At 42.9% G+C, this 22,234-nt stretch overlaps 1 protein-coding gene across 6 annotated transcripts in view; it reads right to left on the bottom strand.

Moving 5' to 3' along the window:
- lyst (lysosomal trafficking regulator) overlaps positions 1 to 22,234 on the bottom strand; it is a 54,626-nt gene that overhangs the window by 26,842 nt on the left and 5,550 nt on the right. For 5 of the 6 annotated variants that reach the window (XM_075476333.1, XM_075476367.1, XM_075476359.1 and 2 more), the window contains exons 3-8: positions 15,025 to 15,116; positions 9,908 to 10,106; positions 7,216 to 7,306; positions 4,357 to 6,469; positions 1,228 to 2,173; positions 949 to 1,110 (exon numbers count right to left, since the gene is read on the bottom strand). In XM_075476333.1, coding sequence (XP_075332448.1) covers positions 949 to 1,110; positions 1,228 to 2,173; positions 4,357 to 6,469; positions 7,216 to 7,306; positions 9,908 to 10,106; positions 15,025 to 15,116 — 3,603 coding nt within the window. Of the gene's footprint in view, positions 1 to 948; positions 1,111 to 1,227; positions 2,174 to 4,356; positions 6,470 to 7,215; positions 7,307 to 9,907; positions 10,107 to 15,024; positions 15,117 to 17,778; positions 17,857 to 22,234 lie in introns of those variants that run through there. The other variant, XM_075476376.1, reaches the window with a different exon arrangement.

The raw sequence follows: 22,234 nt of genomic DNA, 5'->3' as shown, positions 1-22,234 counted from the left end.
ATGATTTGAGGGGCGAGGACTTAAATTCTTGTAATAAAAATGAATTCATCTCTTCTATTTTTCTCTGTGACTTGTTGCTTTCAGTTTCAAACCACTTGAGACGTTAATATCGTGTTCATGTTAAAAAAAAAAAAAAGGTTGGGGGGGGGGTGTATTCTATGCCCACTGTTGTAACCCCAACATGCCCCAGTGAGAGTTAACGTGCGCTCTCGGGTGTTGTGTTCTCATTGATGAGCAGAAGCTGACAGAAACTCGTGACTGCATGGCAATTTGTCCGGAAGAGAAGCTGATTAAACACTTTCCAATTGCCAGATGTTAGTGGGTTTTTTGAACAACAAAAAAGGGAGCTTCAACACAACCAGTTATAGAACAGCCATATTTTCAGCTGTTCCCAGCCACCGCCGCCAGTAAGCATTATACAACCACAGTGCGCCTCTAAGACAGACACCAATTGTCACGGCAGCAATACTCTGACCTCATTCATTATGCTTCACTGTAGGTGTATTCCATTCTAGCATGAAAATCCTGCACTGATACTGTTGCTGTCTCTATCGGTGTTGTAAGCATGAATGAAGCTGTGAGAAATAGTAACGTGTGTTAAAGCCTTTCATGTTACTTATCTCATGAATACAAAGGGTTACAGTTCAGTTGGTGCCCAGGTAGGGCCTCTTCTGACACTTTGTTACATGAGTAAGAGGCCGCAAACGCACAAGGATCTTGATGATGTAACAAAACGAGATTTTTTTTGCATTTGTGTGAAATGTGCACGCACCGTTCAGAGAAAAACATTCAAGGTTTTAATTGATTTTTAGAAGACTAATTTTCAACTCAAGGCAGAACAGATAATGATTACCAGAGAGGCAATTTGCCAGCAGAATATACCTTCAAAACTCAAGAATATAAAAACGTGAGCGAGCTGCCCTCAAAGCATCCCAAAGTAGGACTCACCCTGTCCTGCTTCTCCTCTGGAGGATCAGGACAAGAAGACATCTCAGCCAAGGCCACTCTCAGGAGAGAGTCGAACAGGGGTACCGCGAGGTCAGAGTTCACCACCCCTGAGCGAGCCAGCTGGTCTCTCACCTCAAACAGAGTTTCCTCAACGGACTGGAGCTGTAACAAAATTGAGGTTAGCCAGTTTAATTAAAGTCACGATGAATGTATTCACTTTATGGTTGATGTGGTTTAGGGATTCATTGAATAGATGGAAACATTTTTTGATTAACATACCTGATGAGAAAGCTCGGGCTCTATTCTCTGCAGGGCTGAGTTGGCGCTATGTAGACAGATAGCCAGCAAGGCCTCAAGGAGACGGATGCTTTGTAATTGCCACTCTTCCTCGAGCTTCTTTGCAGGATCTTTGGCCTTTCCCTCGCCTGAGCTGGTGCCGTGGAGGTCGGACGAATCGCGTGAGTTCTCCTCCAATCCCGGTGAAGCGTGACTGTGTGATTCAGGGCTGCCTTTGCCTTTACCATCCCTCTTCTTCTTTGCCTTTCCATCCTTGGTTTTACAAGAGAGCTTCTGGATAACCATGGCCATGAGGCGCAAGCACATATCAAGTCCTCCGAGCCTGAAGAACTGCCTCTGGAACAGAGGGCTGGCCATGTAGATCCACCGACACACTGACCAGACATCTGCGGCGCGGCGTAACTGCTCTTTGGAGGGCAAAGCTACGCTGTCTGGGGACAGATAAGGCAGCCGCCCGCCCAGGGGTTCGCTCGCAGTGCTGTCATAGCCTGAAGTGTCCTCAGAGTCGTTGGCTGAGTCCCGGTCAGAATCAGCCTCTTTGCTGACGCACAGGAAGGCCAGACACAGGAACAGGTTGATGACATGAAGGTGAGTCTCCGTTCTGCTGCGCCCTGGTCCACGCCCGTGCCCACTCCGGCTCTTGTGATGCGGATAAGCCTCCTTTAGGCCTTCGTAGAACTTGGTGAGGCTCTGTGGGCCCTCCCCGACCCCTCGGGACCCCAGCTCCTCTGCCAGGCCCAAGACAGCCTCCCTTTCTTCAGCATCAGCACTCTCTATCGCCTGAAGAATCCCATCAGCTTGTTGATGGCGAATGCCTATTATTAGAGTTTCGAACACCTTCAAAGCCAAAGAACGCGTCTGGTCCAGGTAGACGAGCTCCGTAACCTGGTTAAGCCCATTACAACTGATGAAAAGGTCTCGGATCACCCTGTAATACAAAATATTTGAAACTGTAATGAATAAAATCGCAAAGCAGAAAATGGACATAAATAGAGCACCGTGCACTTATAGTCTGCCATCCATTTGGCTAAAAAGAAACAGCCTTTCGGAGGGATATGGCTCTTCTCATTGCTCAGTGAAATAATTTCTCATGTGACGGCGCATACAGGAAACAGATTTTCTTGCAACAATACAATATCCTTCAGTCTAATCTGAGCAGCTCCGGAACCAGGTAAATCCCCTTTCTTCTCAAAGGCACCGTCACACTCTCCCCTGAAAAACAAATTCCTGCAGTATGTGTCTACTGAGAAAATTTTAGATCAACTTTACTTCTGCCAAGATTGCGTATGACGACACCTGCGATGTTCGTACAGTCCCTTCTTTTCTATTTCACAAAACTGAAGAGATGATTACCTTCTTGACATTTTTTCCAATCTCCAGCCTTTCTCCAAATGAATGTCGCTTTTCAGAACATTTCCTCTTTTCAATAGCGGTGTGAATCAAGATCACTTAGAATTAATTGCACACTTTACTGAGATGGGGGAAAAAAAAAAAAAAAAAAAAGGCTTTAAAAGTGAACGAAACACAAAATGTTCAAAACGGATTGTTCTGACTGGCCAAACAAGCGGAGCTGTCGAGTGGAAACCTACAAAAACGACCATACAAAGGAACAGGTGGTTCGTTCAGAAGCAGCGGCTCAGAAATCATCATTGTTATCACTTTGATCCTGGTATGCAGTCTGTATTGTAGTAGAGATGTGGTGTCTTCAGACGACTTCAGACCCTAACCCTAACCCAAAGAAAGACCATATAACAGTATAGTAAGCTAACAATACGCCATTTACATAGGATTTAACAATGGATGCGTAACTTTAGTACACCAACTCCAAAGGGTTGCATAAAATCCACACAACTCAATTAAATGCGACACATTTTCCAAACCTGACACTTGTTTTGCTGTTCAAGACAGAAGCGAGACATTCACCTCTTACAGCATACGACTTCTATTGATCGTGCCAGTCTTGGTTACATTATATCCCTCCATTTATATGCTTTTAACGCAGGTTAAATGTTATTCTTTTAAACCTGAGAATGATACGAGTAGTCTCTTGCATTATACACTTGCTGCACTTTATCCTGCGACATTCACAGATATCCACTCATAATATTTTCATAAAAACAGAGGAGATAAAAAAAAAAAAAAAACAGAGATTCTGACAGATACGTCGTGCTTTTCTGAGACTATCAAGTGATTACTTTCTCCAGCTTGTGATGGCTCTTAATTCGTGGATGGCAAACAGTGAGTGTTCGGTCAAATAATGTTGATAGCAGTCGAGTCCTTTTTACGTCTCTTTTTTACGTGTTGTGATCATTGACGATTTGATAATCAGAGAAAAGGTCATTTAAGACACAAATCCTTTAAAAAAAAATTAATATCAGTCATAAGGACCTGAAATTGGCTCAATTAGCTGATACTGTTTATTACTGTGAGGGGATATGAGACATCACAACATAGACCGCCCCTGCCCAACAACACATTCTTAATGGATTATAAAGGGACAAACACCTTCATACTTAAATTCACATGTTGTAAATGAACATTCTTTGCTAACTTAAGTCTACAACTTGAGCTGACAAGAACCAAAAAATAAAAACATTGATACAACAATCAAATTAGCTTCTGCCAATATCAGATAAATGCATGTGGACAAACATGCATTGTTTTTGCCCGAATACCATACTTGTGACAGTGTTGCATAAAAAAATCATTAATCTTCCACCTCTCACTTGATTCACAAAGCTATAATAAATTGTTGATGAGCATCAATTAGTAATGGCCCAGAGGGACAGATCTGATGACAAATAATGTCCAAATAGATTAGATATTTTACTTTGAGCTGCTCGATTTTGCTGCGATAAATAAGCAAAATACAACTGAGTGAGAAATGAGCATATTTTCCCCCTGCACTGCTTGACAATAACAATGGACAACAAGCTACAGATATTTCTAAATATTATTTGAACTAAACTGAATTGGAAAAGCTTGCAGCTTGAAATCTTTAGAGCTGGTAAAAACTAAAGAAAATGAAAGGCCCACTTAATGAAGACGTACGCAAGGACATTCAGGATTGAAGAAAATATCATCTTAAACTTAAAGAGAATTGCAGCTCACCTTGATTTGAGAAGTGCTGGTAACGTTTGCAGGTAGACAAGTAGAACCTCCACAGGCAGGCACTGCGTGTGATAGCTGCAGACCTGAGTGCACACGGTGGAAACCCCCAGCTGCTGGGCATGGTGGGCCAACTCTACCCCTCTCTGCAGCACAGGGTTAAAGATGTGTGTGTAGAGCTTGCACTGCACAATAGCATTGCCCCGTAGCGTCAGGTGGCACACGTGGCCAGCTATCTGCTGGCTCAGTTGCCAGTCCTCACCAAATACTAGCTCTTGGTAGGCCTCCAGAGCGTCCCACTTCCACAACATGTCCTCAGTTCCACCTCCACTTGGCAGTATACCCTGGGAGCGGTAGCATAAACTGGTAGAAATAGTTGAAGTTTCTCCTTGCTGTAGTGTCTCTTCCAGGCCAGGCAGCTGGCTGCTGTCCAGAGTGCAGATGTTACAGGAGGCCAGCTTGGCTTTCTCTGATGGCTGACCCCCACCAAGCTGCTCGAGGATCAGTCTCCCTAGCACACTGAGTACATGAGACTGGTAATTACGCAGACCTGGAGCCTGAAAAGCATGTAGCAGAGGCCCTACAACTGAGCGAGGATCCATACAACAACAGATTCCAACAGCCTGAACCCCAGCTAATACCTGCAACACAGCTGGCCCACTAGGCGACAGTCGCTGCAAGAGCCGCAGACATTGATGCGCACAGGCAGCGAGGCAGCAGCAGCGCTCAGGGTAACGAACAACATCTCCCTCAAGTCCCTCCACTCCTTCTCCGTCCTCTTCGAAGGGGTTGCGTCTTGCGCCCTGCTTGAAAGCAGAGACAGGCAAACCTGACAGGTCTCTGTGGTGATGAAGGAAGTGGGAATATTCACAGCGCCGGTGGCGGCGACGGGCACATACTGACTGATGCAGCTGCTCTGACTTTGCCTTCTTAATAGCACTGATGATCTTGAAGACGCCTGCAATTAGACTGCGTAACCGCTCTGAAGCCTCTCCCCCTACTTCAGAATCCCTGGCCCTACTGAGAGCCTCCAGTCGAAGAACTGTGGCCTCAAAGAGCCCAAGTCCACCGTGCTGCACAAACTCATGGATAAGCTCCAGGGCCTGGCTAAAGAAGAAGGGGTTGGATGTAGAAGCCTGGAGGCAACTCAAAAGCACTTGTAATACTCCCTCTAAAAGTTCCGGAAGCAACAGCGCTCTGTGACGATACCGGGAGAACGAGAAGTCTTCCTGGACCTCTTGCAAAGTCTTTTTGGGACGTGGAGCAAAAGGGTCACTCTGTCTGTCCAAGCAGCTCCGGATTTTGAGGGTGGCTCTCAACAAGTCTGTCAGACTGCGTCTCAGGCTGTCTGGGAGTCGGTCGTTTTGACTCACATCCACTGACATCAGGTGCAAGATGGTGCGCAGCAGCATCCTCTGAACCAGCGCTATCGGCTCCTCCGTCCAGCCTCCAGCAAGCTCCTCTGCCCCCGTTCCACCTCCACCTCCACCTCCACCCCCTGGACCACAGCAATCTCCAAACTCAGTCAGGATCTCCGTGAGCGTAGGTACGACACTGACAGCCAGGCCAGGGTTGTGGTTAATGCTCATGTCAAACTTGCACACCTTCTCCAGCAGGGACAGCAACACGTGGCAGAGATCAAAGGGTGAATTCTCCATGCGGTTGAAGATTGATATTGCAGCTGGGTCTGTCAGGGTGTCATTGTCAATCATCTGGGACCCAGGGGCTCTGGGATGGGGGTATGGAGCACTCATGGTTTCTGTTGTGTTGGCGGTAGTGGACGATAACTGTGAGGCTTCTGAGCGATGATGCTGGCAGCTTACCTGGATGGTGGAGCCATGAGATCGTCGGCTCCTCGCACTACTTGAGCCGGAGACAGCTCTGTCTTCAGAGTTAGCTTCTGAATCTGAGGTAGAAACCTGGGACTTGCGAGCATCTTTTACCGAGTATCTCTGCGCTGTTCTGCGCGACCTCCGTGACTTCCAGGTGCCGCTTCCAACACGGGACCTCTTCCCAGAGATCTGCTCATCTGTCACGGCCTTCTGTCCAGCTCTTAGAGGGACGGCCCTCACCTCCCGACTAAGGAATATCTCCAGTAGGGACGGCAGGGTGAAATCTGTCAACACACAGAAAAACACGACAGACATGAGTATACTTGTGGACATGATAGACAGAAATACTCATTTTAAGGTCAAATAATATTACATAAAAGCTTGGTTTTATAATATTTGAGAGTTAATGTCACGAGGAAAATGAGGGTCTGCAGCCAAAGCTTTTTTTCTTGGAACACTTAGTAGGAAAAAATTAATTAAAGGGAAAATGTCTCAGGTCCATGTAAGAAAGGATCAGCAGCCCGGTACTAAATGCCAGTGTCATCGTGAGGTCACAAGCCCCTGCAGCTGATGGCCTTCTCCTGTTTGTGGCTGCTTGTTACACTCACATCTAACATAATAAGTGGTAAAATCCATTCAACTGTTGCAAATCAGCGCACTGCAGTATCAAGGAAGTATCCTTAGTAAATACGTCATTTGACGAGCACATCGCAAACCAATGTGAACAAGATCCAATGCCTTCGAATGAACCCTTCAAACTGAATGCTGAAACGTTGCTTGGCGATAAATAACTTGGAAAGAATTATAGATGTAGAAAATGAAACAAAGCTAACACCACTACCACCTGTACAACAAACTTAAACTGTGATGCGTACTCATTTTAAACTGGAAAAGTGAAGTGTGTAAGTTGAAACGTACCGAGGGTAAGAAGAAGTCACATGGGGAGAATCAGGCACATGAGGTCAACGACATTAAAACATCAATATTTAAAAGAGCAAATAATAATGCAGGAAGACTTGCGGGCACAAACCTGGAGCTTTTTCCTCCTGCACAGGAATCTTCCAGACGAGAGGGAGTAAAGACAGCAGCAACGTGAGCAGCTCTTCCCGACAAGTAAGCTCCTGAAGTGCAACAAAACACACTGGGTTACCTCCAAAGCCTCGCCTCACTTATCACTCTGGTCACACTCTGACGTCACACCAAGACACTCCCACTCTCGTCAATACTAAAGGCCTTTTTGTCATTTTCCCTCATAAGGTTTGAACAGTATCAGAATTTGAATTTTTCACAGTATTTGTTTTCCAGCAGGAAACTGTTTATTTCTACGCGCATTTAATCAGCTCAGTGAAAATGTGACAGCGTGCAATGTAGCAGCTACGTGACAGCCTTACTTCCGAGACTTTTGGGATCGCATGTGTATCCAGGGCATTCCTCCTTCATGTGTTAATTAAAAAAAAGGATCTACCTTGACCCTCCGTAAAGCATAAGAAGGTAAAGCGGAATGTCCAAGAAAACTGCATTGTTCTGACCGCAGTGGATAAACAAATGAAGCCTTGAGATCAGAGCCTATGGTGGCTAAAAAGAACACTGCAAGTAGCACTCACAAAGGTAAATTGATTGTAACGTTCCTGCATCTATCGAGGGAATTTCTGCATTTCCACAGACACGAAGGGAATATTCCATCTTGAAAAACAGACAAACAACCTTTATAACGAGGTAAAGTGATTTACAGATATATGGAAATACATTTTGGATACTGAACCCTCTGGACTGAACATAATTAAGAAAAGTGAAGAGTAAAAGAGAGTTTTCGGGGGTTTTGATGGGGGGGGGGGCTTCTTACATCGCAATTTGACTTTTTGTGAATGTGTTAGAGCGGGTAAAACACCATAGAAAAGGAGGTTCTGACAGTGCATTAACTGCAGCAGCTGCTAGAAAATTTGATGAAGACGAGTCTTTTCCTTAATGTGGGAATTAGAAGCTCACAGCACAACATGCATCGCTTTGCTGTGCATTGAATCATTAAATGCAGCTGATCAATCATTATGTCAGTTTTAAAGTTTCATGGTTGGCTATTTTTTGCCTTTATCCTAATGTAAGTGAGACTTGGAGGAATGAACAGCTCCATTAATCATCTGATGGTCATTTCCTGCAAATCATCAACAGCGATGAGAAAATGGGCTGTTTCCTAAAGGTAATGGGTTTGGCACATTTTATGCTTTATGCGTTGCCACGGGCTGTTAGAAAAGACGGACCCTGTCTTGTGAGTTGCTTATCAAGCCCATATAAGTCCCCGATCAAGCACAATGTTTTAGTCTCTTCACAAAGTAATTCACAAATATTACTTTTGGTAATTTTAACAATACTTTAAGCCATTTTTTGTACCGTCTACTCACATCTGACTTCTAATTGCATGGGCTTTTAAGAATTACGATGTGAATCATTCAAGTTGTGAAGTACAATGAGATGACAGCATACACAAGTTCCTTATGAAGTGTCTCCGATTGTCATTAAAGGCTTAATTCCACCCAGGACACAGCTGATGCACACGGTCAGGGATTGTGATAACAATTTGCACGTGAGCGCATTAAAAGCTTGTTGTGCTTAACGCTCCTATTAAAAGAAAAGTGTGAAACTGGCAAAAGGTTACGAGCACCACGAGGCCATCGGGATGCAGACACACGGGGTTCCGTTTAGTGTATGACAATATTTCCTCTAAAGTCTTTGGAAGAAAATGACAACTAGCCTCAGGAAAAGCAGAGGAAATACTGAGCTCTGTCAGAGCAGGTTGACAGAGCAAACAACACGTGGCTCTGTGAAGTCATGCCCATCACTGTGTTCAGACTGTGACAGGTTTCTCCCAACTGTCAGAGGCAGCGTTAACTAAACGGAGAGGAGGCGGCGTGCATTTCCGTTGTATTGAACTGCTACCTGTCCTGTGCAGCGATAACGTAGAATCAAACTTGAAAGAAGCATCGAGATAATTAGCATCTTATTATCAGCTTGCATCATTTATATTTCATAACCTATTCGGAGTGTTTTAAAGGAGGCTGAGGCTGTTCTGAACAAATTTGGTCAATATCTTGTACAGACCAGAGTCAATTGTTTTGCAGAGCACTGACATTCACCGTCAGCGCTCTGAACTCTAACTGAATCCTTAACGATCATTAAACTCCTGTAGAAAAAAAAAGGGCTCTTGAAATGTGCCGTATGTGTCACTCAGTGACAACTTGTTTGTTTGTGACATAATATTGCGTCAGATCAGTGCACAGCTTGTGATTCTCTCTTGGTTTTAATAACTCTTTGATCTCCCCAGCTGATATGTGATGTCAGCATTACGTTTGTTTGCTTTAATCGTGTGGTTTCATTTCACTGCATCCTTGTCTGTCAGCAATTTCCTTTTGATGAGTGCAATTATGTCCAGAAATGAAAATCTGCCATGCAGATGTTGCACAGCCCCATGAAAAAGCATCGTAAATTATTCAGGAAGTGAAGCTGAACCTGAAAACGGAAGCAGATTTGATGTGAATGTTATTGAATCTGTGGGGTTTTGCGTACTTTAAGTGCCACGCAGCAGATTTTATTCTTCAACCAAACATCGGTTCAGATCTCAACAGTTTGAGATGTGCTGATATGTCACAACAGACAAACTTTTTTAAACTAAACCGAATGAAGTGATTTGTCTTCAGGGGATAAGATGAATATTAGTAGCTTTTCCAAACCTGGTCAATGATTGAGTCCAGGGTGCTGAGCAACAGAAAGCCCCGTCCCCTGACCAGGTACTCGCCCAGAGCCACCATGTGACTCTCCTCCTCATCCTCCTCCCGTGCCTCCGCTCTTTGAGCCACCGCACTGCATAGTTGATGTACATCAGTCAGGAACTCTCTCGCCAGTGTGTTACTGGCCCCACTCATGTCTGAGCTGTAACAGAGGACATTAAACATTAGAGGGCAGAGCCATTATGAAAATGATCGACATACTGTAGGTGCACAGATACTTAAAACCCCAGACTTAGATGAAGCTGCACCACTTTTAAAATGTTGAAAAAATAAATGTAAAAAATGTGTAATTACAGTTTCATGATGAAAATACCTGAATTTTCTTACACGTTTTATCTTAATTGAACGGATGTGACAGAACAGGGGCTTAATCGCATTAGTTATCCCGTTAGTGTTGAGCTAATATTGTAGTCTGGACATAAACGTCAACAACAAATGCAAAGATCGACAGCCAGCTCCCCAGGAAAGTATATGCTGATAACACAGTAAGATGTGAACCCAAAGTGAAAACAAATAATGTTCCCAGTACGGACTTTAGCGTCAAACATCAAAAACCTGGAGTTGTAACCGATGGAGCGTGCTTTTTAGAGCGATTCAAGGCTGGCGTGCGCTTGTGTCTGCAACATGTCATGTGTTCCTCAACTAAAAATGAACATCTCAATGAAGTGCACACACCTGACTCCTCTTTCTACCGCATCGCAGAACAATACCTGCTGTGTTTCATTCAACTGGACAAGAATTAAAGACATGGCTTCAGCACTGAACAGACAGATATTAAATGACTGCGTGTTAAAGTTGACATTTCCGTTACCTCTTCGACAGACACCTCTCCGCAATAACAATTCAATACACAGAGGAAATCTGAATGAATCAAAACTATACACCCACATATAGTTCTTGTCATCTTACCAAATGTTATCGGGCAAAACCGTTTCCTTGTAGGCATCTTGTGTATGCTCCAAACTTGACTTGAGCTCTGCTAGCTGGATCTGCATCCTTCCTCACATGACTGCTGACTGAATTCTCTGTTCCGCAGCATAAATTCCATTAAATTGGAATTTCAAATGGAAGCTTTCCAGATTCGCAGCAGATCAGCGTATCACATGAAAGCATGTGATGTCACATGGCGAGAGGACGGGTCTTGGGAATACAGACAAGCACCCAGTGCCCTGTGAAAGACCCCAGTCAGGAACCGTCATTCACAGTCACTGCCTTTGTATTCTCCACTACAACAAGAGGGAGTTTCCTTTTATGGAAAAAAGGCCCATGAGGGATAACTGGAAAAGGAGGCAAACTGCGATGGTTTTGAATCCACAAAGATCAAGTTGTTTTGGTGCTTTCATCTTTAAAAACTGATCTTGTGTGGTCTTAAATTTCAAACTCACACCGATTTAATTCTGCTCCTCTGTTATTTGTAATTCCTCTTCTTGTCTTATCAAGGTTGCCTGACTTCCAATAACATGGTAATTCCATCAAATTGGAGAAGCATTGTGTAAAAATGACATTATTCATGTATTTCTAATCAACTTTATAATATTTAGCGATTAATTGCCATTAATGGCTCTAATTGAGGCCACATGCTTTCCAAAAAATAGCTTGCTCAAAATGTTTTGTGAAAAGGTTTCTGCTCTTTTAAAGATGTTTCAGCAATGGTGAGGCCTGGACTTACATTTTTTCATCATATAAATTCTTTTTTTTTTGGTCTCACTAAAGGTATTTAAAAAAAAAAAAAAAAAGTAAATCTTACACAGGGTTGTTTTCATATCTGCTAACTGCAAATTCAGTCTCAAGTATCAGATCCCAATCAAGGTGTTTTGTGACTGATTGTTTTACATCAGCTGTGCCATAATACGACTGAGGTGAAGACTGTGTGGAGATAACTTAAGTGTAACCTTCGTAAAGCAGTCGTGGAAGAGCTTCATTCAACACCGCCAATTTTGATAAGACACCAAAAGTGCACATGCTTGGCCGGATACCACATGCTCAATTAGTCACCCGGGGCTACGGCTCAGTCGAAGCAGCCCTCACTGGAGGAAACTTAAAGTGAAGAGATACATTTCCACAGGACAGCGATAAGGGGGGAAAAAAGGATTACAGGGAGGGTGACTGAATTAATCGCTCTGGATGACCAGCCAATCGCTGCAGTTGACTATATGGCTTATGTTTGCCTTCTGGAGCTGAGGATTGTCCCAACCGCTGCACACTACAAATGAGACACAAAACCACAAGGTATTTTATCTGATTCGACTACAGACATTGGGAGTTCGGATATTTGCTCGACGCCACCGCTAAGCCTCCCAGCATGCTGGATTGATTCCTCGTTGTATCAAATCTTTCAAATTCATTCTGTAGATCTGACACGGTGCAGCACGTGAAGCGGGCAACTGGGGACGCTTTAAAAGTATGGGCAATAAGCAAGCTGCTTGTCCACGTCATTCTGCGTGACAATGCAAGAAGATAAGCTACGTATGATAATGGGCCGCACTGTGCACACACACTTCAGCTGCTCGTGCACAAGGAAGGACACGCTGAGCGCCGCATCGCAAACTAATGCGGGGAAGACAGTGGATTGTTTCAACCAGTTGACACGTGTATGCACGATTAATATGAAAGCACATCACGTCTGCAAAACAGAGCTCCATAAGTGTCAAGCATATAAATGGCATTGATTATGATGTGTAGTTTGCAAATGTGTCGATGCGAGACTCCATATTGGCAAATACTCGGTCTTAAATGACTCAGGGACAAGAAACACTGCATGCTGGTGCACATTAGGTAAAACCGGATTTTCCAAGTTCAGAGAAGAAAAAATAATCTAATTGAATTTAAAAAATAAATATATATACATTATGAATAAATAAAATCCAGTGGCTCTTATGTCTGACCAAGAAAGGGAGGGACAAGAAACTTTAACTTTAAAAGCTTACATGTATTATAACGATTACTTGTGATAATTCTTAGTGACTGATCAGCGGCACACGAGGGATGGAGGGTTGAAGTTGAGGCATGCATAGATAATGCATGTGTAGTTCAGTCATATGATACCTGAAAGTCACCTTCACATATATCTCATTCTGTATCTCTTTCAATATTCCTGCCATCCGCTGCAGGGTAAAAATTGTGCTGTGACGAAATGCTTAGTAACCCTGATAATTCAGGCTTTATCAGCTCGGGGCTACTAGAAATTGATTGCGTAAACATGTTATCAAATTTGACGCAACGCCTTCAAAATATACAGCTGATATATTGAGAGTTCAGCATGCACAACTTAGAAATGTAGTAAAATGAAGTAGAGGGGGATATCATAAAGCATGATAAAGAATTTTTTATTTTTTTTTTCCCCACAGACAACATTCCCTGTTGTTGGAACTATTAAAACCATTATTCTTTTTGGACTGCTTCACCGGCTTTGACCCCTCGGTCCTTTCATCACTACCACAAGACACTGATTAGCGACTTAGCAAACAGAGATAATGGTTTCCATGCAAAACACATCGCTCTGCGGCAGATCTCACATTCTGTGTTGCCCGTCGAGCCGGTTGTTGTGAGGCTCTTCACTTGAAGCCGAGTAATTTACAGTAGCGGCTTCATTCAGCTACGCTCGAAGTAATAGATGATAGTCAAAGACAGGCCAGGGAGTTAGTGTTGGTCCACCAGTCTAAAACCTGCAACGTTTGAGCTCGGATACCTGTGTACAGCACACAGTCAATGGAAAGTCAGGAGCTACAGTGATGTCATGGAGACAAACAAGCCACTTTATCAATACATCTGGTCACTGCAAACAATACAAAAGTGCACACACACAACTGAGGAAAACTCATTGTGGATGTTTTAACACACTTAAATGAACTGGATAGTTAAACTGATGGCAAAAATCAGCATCAAGATTTCAAAGTTTAAACATTTTTTTTTTAAATGCTCTTGTTTTTCCTACTCGATGTGTTCTTATTCTTATCAAGTCCAACATCACCCTCTCACACTTTCCAACAAACAGCACGAAGCTGCAAATCTACCCGTGTACTACCTCACAGCGTCATGACAAGAGGACTTTGTGTCTGTAGTTCAGTTTTTGCAACCGTCGGTCATTCAGTGGCTGATTGTAAAGAGCAACATGAACCTCCCTTAGGTCTATAAGTTAAAAGTAAACACAAAAGAAAAAAAAAAAAAAAAAGGGAAAACCATTTTTGGCATTCAACCCGTATCCCACTTTAAACTTGGCTGAAAGACCGCAGAGCTCGTAAGTGCTAATGTACGCGTTCGTTGTAGGTGTGCGCGTGTGTGTATGTCATCAAGATTCATTGAAATACAGTCACGACGTACTACGCCCCAAACTTTCCCCAGCACAGTGGTGAGGTGGTTGGCATCGACTCCAAGCAAGAATGTCCCCGGTCCGAATCTCGGCTGGAGCGTTTTCTGCAGAGTTTGCATGTTCTCCCGCAGCATGGTTTTCTCCCACAGTCCAAAAACACTCCAGTTAGACTAGCTGGTGATTATAAACCGATTGTTCCTCTGTGTGTGAGCGCGCATAGTTGTTTGTCTCTGTGTTAGACTCGTGATGAACTTGGAGCCACGTCTAGTCACGACACTAGTCTAGTCCACAACAAGTTCACTGCTAAATCTAATTTCTGCCTAAAAGTGACAGGACATCAGCTGATGAAAATAAATCTGGCAGTTCCTTGTTGGGACAAAACAAACAAACAAAAAAAAAAACAATCTTGAAGTAAGTGAAGCTGTTACTGCATAGAGTCTAGTATCTAGTCCCACCTAGTATCAGTTTCACATGTACGTTCAGATTTACAGTCGGCTGCCAGTGTCTATTCTGACAAAAGTTTGAACATTTTTTTTAAACACAATTTTGGCTCCGACAGCATTAACTGTGATATTTGCCTTCTATTGTCAAAGAAGGTTTCATGAACCTGTGGCTGTAATTCCACAATTTCAACATTACAGCCGGCGATGCTCCTGTGCTGGAATTCATTCAATTACAAAGTTTCAGCCACAAAGAGACAACACCTCTCTCGTAGTGCGTGTAAAATGTTAACACGATGAGGAAACCTTACCAGAATTTCAGTGCATCTTTGGTGCCGTGAGCGGAGCTGTGCTGCACATAATGGAAGAGACAGAGGAAATTCTCCAGACTCCGAAGGCTGACCTGATGAGAGACACACAAATGGGAAACAAGAGTAGCGGTGTGATTATCAATTCTAGGAAAATGAAGAGGAACTGAAATGAAGCATGAAAACACATCCTTTTCTAACGACCACCCATTGTGACGCTACTCTGGAACACCTTTGCTTTTCACAACTGTTTTTAAACGACGGTCCAGTCAATAAAAAGATGATGTGTTATTATGTATCGACTTTTGCTCCAGCATTGATTTTTCAGGAGCAATGTAGTGCTGAAAGACTGGTTACTTAACCTCCCAATACAATAAAAATAACTAGGATAGCAATGGAGAATCCTGCAGTCCGAGGAAACAAAGACTACAGAGGAATGAAAACAGCTTTGCCACAATGCAACAGGGCCTGATCTCAGAACAGGAATATCTTACCTGAGCTGGCAACGCAACAGGGACTTTCTGAACAGTGAGACGAGCCACCCGGCCTCATATAACCACATAACTAGTTCCAGCGTAGTGTGTTAATGCCTTCCCGACGGACTTGGGGGCCTCTAAGCCGGCGTGCTGCTGTCCCTCATACCACACAGGAGCTACCTTTACGCTTCTGCTAATCTGACACCACTGAAAGGATCCATTCAGGCAACACTGATCCCTGACCCTGACTGATGCGGCTGCCCTGAGTGTCTGGGTCACAACGCCAAAGAACAGACACCACATCGTACCAGTCGCATAATAAACACTGACTTACGAAGGCCCTGACACAATACAGAAAGTGGACTGTGAAAATGAATAAACAGCCGCAACAGGGGCCAAAGATTATCAGAATAATAGCCCAAAGTTCAGGAAAATGTCTATGCTCCTGTCTGATTGGAATACAGAAGTTCTTTTCTGCTCATGTTGGAACAATATAGTGATAAGGTGACATGCTTAGATGCCCTCTCTCTGACATTCTGACAATCTCTCAACAAGCTGTTGGACTGGCGATGAGTTGATTAATTACAAGCTCCCCGTTTTTTGCAGTACGTTTTGCAATTTGCACGCTCTCACAGTCTCACACAGCTTCATGAATTCATTGGGAAGTTTTGCTTCCGTCTCTGATCTCGGGGAAGGCGACGCTCTCTCGTGGGTCGTTACTGTGGGCTTTGACCCACAGGTTTGTGTTCTTTGGAGGAAGGAGGACAGTGTGAATGATATCAGTCTTATGTAAGATGGCTGCTTCTTCAGAGGGACTGAGGGACATTTTTTGGGGGGCAGAACATAATACTGCTCCCTCTTGATAGTCTCATTTTCAATAAACTGAATCTTATCAATAAAGTTGCAGAAACAAACTTTTTCTTCTTCTTTCCCATTACATACCCACGGATTAGCAGGCAGGCCCACTATGTGCATGTCAAAAGCATAATATTCTGATTAAATGTATTAAGACACGTGCTCCATTACTAAGCCATTAACACATAAGACTGCCTTTAAAAAGTACCCCAACACAACCCTACCACACCACACTTTAAAGGGTGAAGCACATAAATGTTCTTCCTGCTCTGAGAGAGATATACCTGTGCATTTTGCATTTGACAAACGGAAGGAAAAGTGTTAATGTTTCTTCGTGCCCTGAAGGAAACCCTTCTCTCCAAAAAGAAAGAGAAGCACAACCAAGACAAAATCTCATCTGTGAAGCATGATGGAGGGAGCGTCATAAATTGTGGCTGCTTTACTACCTCAATAAGTTAAGTTAATAACAAGGAATTCAAAATTGTATAAACGAGTTTTATGGACACATGCAGCGGTCTGTGACCTAAAGATTAGGTCGTTAAATAAACTGGACACAGAATTAATGTATGTTTTGAAATGCCAAGCCAGAATCTTGACTTTACCCCAATAGAGATGTTGTTGATTGAGCTGAGGAAGATTAAGATGTTCTCAATAAATGAATTAACTTAAACAATTTAGAATCATTCAGAAATCCTTCCGCTAGCTGCGCTAGCTTGAGCACTGTGCAAAGACTTAATGTTTTATGGCGAAGGAAATTTGATCAACGTTAATCTCAAGTACGCACGCACACAATGAATTCTGTGAGAAAGACTGGACGTAAACACAATGTTTCCTTGTCAACGAGAAAACTAGAAATACCTTTAATTTTCTATTGCTTTGAGGAAAGGTTACAGCTTTCCTTTAAAAATTTTATTTAAAAAAAAATAAAAATCAACAGATCACAATGTGATCTTTTTACAACGAGGTCAGCATCGGTTCACATCCTTGTAGTTTTGTACAAAACAGAAAATAGTCATGGCGACGCAACAACAAATAATATCGCTGCAGGGACACAGCTTTCTACGCAACTTAAAAAGTATGCCAATTTGCTTTACAAGCAGCATAAAACATACAGTAAAGCAAACAAAATGGTAAAAAGACACCCCTTTAGCGCATAAACACAGCGTTGGTCATTAACAGCTTACAGACAGATTTTCTTTGCGGTTTTCTGCAAGCCTGCTGGTTCGTTACACCTCAGCTTTCGCTACAAAAGCTGCACTGTTGAGACGACTTCCGTCCTGTGTCGCAAGTGCCAAAAGCAACTTTCTGGTTTCCAAGCTACTTAATCTCTTACTTCATGAATGACATTAAAAGAGATTTACCTAGCGTCTCACAATCTTGGACACCAAATGAATGAAGATGAAGGTGCAGAGTTGACCACACTCACCGGGGTCAGGGAGGGGCACAGAGGGGGTGACACTTCAACAGCTGAGACAAGAACCCAACCCAAGCAGTGATGGGATTGGTGGGCGGGTAGGAGGCTGCAGGGTCACAGCACATCAGCGGGCTGGACAACGCCAAACGCAGGAGACGGGAAAGGGGAGAAAAAGAAGGGAATGGATCATGAGAGAGACGGGAGAGGACAGGGGAGGAGGGGGGGGGGACATGAAAGCTGACAAGAACACAAAGGTGGAAGAAATAACTGCAGCAACAGATGAGAGCAGAGATAAACAGCAGAGTGCGACTGGCATGGGATCAAAGCTGCAGGGTTGCCAATACTGTTTTTAGTTCAATAAATAAGCCATGAAGCAAAGCTGGAGCTGCACACTCAGTCAATTACTCCTCAAATGAATATCTGACATGGCGTGGTTTGTCCTTGTGTTATCTTTGTACCCGTGTTGTGGTCGTATTCCTCAAATGGGAGAGGGAAACTGAATGGTTCGAGATAACACTCATTTCCCAGCAACAGATTTGGTTTTTTTTCCTACGAGGTTCTAATCCAATATAACAATGCACTCAGCGCCATCCAGCCAGCGTGATTTGATAATGGAGAGACTGCCAATACTGATAAATACAGCTCAGCAGGGAAGTCAACAGTTCACAAAGCTCAGTGAACATATTTCCCAGAAGGGAAGTTTTGACTTTCCCTCTCTTTTCATTGCTGCCCTTGTAAATAGAGAGCACATTTTTGTTGATTAAAGAATTCCATCCATTTTTTCTTTAACAGTGTTGATTCTGGAGAGTCCGACCTTGCCTTTAATTTTCCCTGATAAACCGTTTGGTTAAGAATAACCTGACACAAATATGTAAGCTAGATGATAAGACACAGAGCGTAGATTCGTCCCAGAATTAGGGGAAAAAAACTAACACTCGCTTGCTCTGCTTTGCACGAGAGGGATGTATTTTTGCAAACCGCAACCCTGTTCCCGTAACTGATTGAACACAGTGGCCGTGCCCTGTCTTCGTCCGGCGTGGCAATCATGGGAGACCTGGTCATGGGAGTCTCATAGCTGAGTCACCCATGCTGGTACAGACTCTCCTTTCAAGATCTCTGTGGGTAATTGGTTAGACTACAACTTGGCAGAGACAGAAAAAAACGCAGCGATCCCATCCTCCTGAAAGGGAACATGGTTATGTAATGTTTTTTTTCTCCAGTTTAAAGAACCCAACTGATCTAATTTGATGTTTGGGTGATGAGCATCATGAGGAGGCCCTAACGCTCCACATTTCCTCACAAACTATGAGTCAGAGAGCTTCAAACGCCACCATAAATACCACCCCCCCAGGAAGCCAACCCAAAAAGCATGTTTCTGTTTGTGATAGTGTCATCTTAAGCAGTGACATTTGCCAGAGCGTAGCTGCTAAGCAGAAAATGGAAATGTGTTACCCTCTGCTTCCTTGTTTTCATTACAGGGAGATGATGTGCAAGCTGTTTTCCCCGTTTAAAATTACAACCAAAACATCATCTTCTGCCCCCCCCCCCCCAGTGTGCTTTTCCAAACGAGACGTCTGACTTAATAAGCTGTTGCTGGATGGAAAAAGGCTGAGGCAGAGCAATGGAAGAGGTCTGACTCAACCGAGAACAAGAGAGATGAATTATTCATTCAGTCTGCCAATCGCGTGGAACGGCACTGGACACCGGAGCGAGTAAGAGTTAGGCTGAAACTACGAGCGGAACAATAAATGCGGATGCGAAAGAAGCCCTGTGGTTTACAAAGCAACTTCAACTTTGAGAAGCAATATCGTGGCACGGTGAAAACCACGAAAGTCAAAACTAAAATCAACAGTACTTTGTAAAGAGTAGTGCGATGATCACAAGACATCAGGATGTGACCATGACTGCACGATTCTTTATGTTTGGCACCTAGTGCTGCTTAAATGTCAATAAAAGCCCAGAAAGCCAAGTCATGATGAATTCACTAAAGAGTGTGGGAGCAAATCACTTTGGAAATCATGTAAAAACAGATTCACATTGATGCAATTCTGCTAGTTTGCACGGATAAACAAACAAGGGTTAAACTATAATACTGCCAGACAATAACCTTTTGATCACAGCAGGTTATGGATCGGTCGGTGTAATCCAGCCTCAACATTAAAAGAAATAAATCATGAATGCATTTTCCAGTTTTACATGACCTCTATATGACAGATAAATTCAGGACCATTTAAAGTCACAGTTACTTTTTTTCCCCTCCTTACTGTGCAAAGTTTTAAGTGAGCCCAAACAATATCGTCTACTGTTTGGATAACCAAGCTTTTTTGTGCAGTATTGCATATAACAACTGATCTAAAAGTTCCAGTGAGTAACATTTTTGGCAGTCCACTGGTAGAAATGCAGTATAGCATTCATAACTGTGCAGTTTTGAACCAGAATGATGATGGGGGGGGGGGGGGGGGGGGGGGTTAAATATTGTGTTTTTCTTACCTTAAAACCAGCTATTTATATACATTTAGACGTAAAAAAAAAAAAACTCCACCAAGTTATAGCATCACAATGATACATGACACCAAATAGGGTTGCCTTTCTTTCTTTTTTTGTGACCGCCGTTGTTTCGATATGGTTGGGGGAGGTTCACTTGTTTGTAATTAGTCAGTTTGTACAGCGAGACGTCACAACATCCCACACAGTGGGCCCCTGAGGAGAGTTAAACTGCACTGCATAAGATCTTGGTTAATAGATCCTTGGAAATGCACGATGTGCACACCAAAGCTTTAACTTTGTACACATCAGAGAAATAAAGCATGGGCGCACATTTGATAATTAAGGTGAAGCTACACGGCCATCTTCACCGGCTGCTCAGAATTCTCTACATTTTGCCACGTGCTTTGCTGGCCAAGTTTAATCGTATTTAGTAGCGGTGGGCGAAAAAAATCGATTCATGTACATATCGCGATTTTTAATGGGTTGATTTTAAAAATCGTTTTTTTCTCCCCAGAATTGATTATATTACGTCATATCTGTGTCCAGAAAAACTTCATCAATTCATTACATTAAGTTATGTTAAAATTAGCCCACATTTGTGCTGTGTGGACATTTGAATTAATTTTGAAACTGTAAACTTTACCTCTTTTTGTCTGAGTTGAAATAAATGTCAGCTGCTGGACTGACTGACCCATACTGATGAATATTGTTTATGGGAACGACATTCATTCTAGAAGTGTATGGTTCAACTTGTTTTGTTTTTTTTTAAGGAGGAAGAAAATTGCAATTACTGATTATATGGAATCGCAATACTTGTAGAATCGCAATTATCAAGAATCGTGATACAAATCGAATCGGCACCTTAGAATCGGGACACAATCGAATCGTGACCAAAGCATATCGTCCCACCCCTGGTATTTAGATAAGGAATCAGCACTTCATCGCAGCAAAAATGTAAAGAAGAGAGCAGAGAGTGGAGAGGCAAAGGCAAGAAGTGTGGGTGGAATGTGTGACCAAGGTTTGTCTGATGTAGAAAATCACTACATTCAGCCGTCTTCACACACAAGAGCCCGCCAGCAGAAATTAAGCCACGCCGTGCAGAAAAATGATCATTTACTTTACAACTCACTGCAGCTGTTAATTTCAACAAAAAAAAACATGTCTGATGTTACGAGAAGCCACAGAACGATACTTACAAGATGAGGCCAATCACAGTAGAGGAGAAGACTTGTCATCTATTATCATGCAAACAGTAAAACTAACCAGAGCTGAAAAGCAGTCCAAGTCTGTAACTGTCTTAGGCTTGCTGAAAATAATATATGAGTCACGCAGAGTCGAGTGAGATCATTTAACTGGGACACAGTTAGAGGTACCAAAAGACAGAAAAAACAAAGAGCTTCAAGCCAGCACTCTGGTGTTTTGAAACATCCTGTTATCTCATAATGAAACTGAACAATCTACAGGCAACAGAGCCTGCTCTCTTTCTTGGCTCATGCCCAAACAACCATTCTACTAAATTGACTCTGCTCTGCTCATTAGGCTACAGACAGAAGGAACAGAATGGAAACAGTCCCCCACAAATACTTCACAAAAGTGCCCGTGGTAAATATCCTGCAGTAGCAGAACATGCTAAATCTACAGCTTTGGGCCCCTTAGAGGAAGAAATTCTACAGGCTGGAAAGAGGATTTTCACCTCAGAAATCCATTCATACTGTAGCAGTAACAGGAACACATTTATTGTGTATGGAATGACAGAAGTGGCAAAAATAAATGAATAAATCTGTTCATTTTGTTGTTGTTTTCTTGTGCCCCCCCCCCCCCCCCCCAGAGCAAAACCGAAAAGGAAAAACAAAGACAAAATGAAAATAAGGAAACGTGGGAAAATGAAAAAGCAAAATGGAAAGGAATAATAAAAAATAAGCCAAATGTATGCATTTCTATATATATTTACTTTCTTTATTCAGTCTTTTACAGATGTTTT

The sequence above is a fragment of the Odontesthes bonariensis genome, chromosome 2 (assembly GCF_027942865.1).
Source record: "Odontesthes bonariensis isolate fOdoBon6 chromosome 2, fOdoBon6.hap1, whole genome shotgun sequence".
Lineage (NCBI taxonomy): Eukaryota > Metazoa > Chordata > Actinopteri > Atheriniformes > Atherinopsidae > Odontesthes > Odontesthes bonariensis.
The sequence above is the reverse complement of the archived record's forward strand: the minus strand, read 5'-3'. Positions and strand labels throughout refer to the sequence as shown.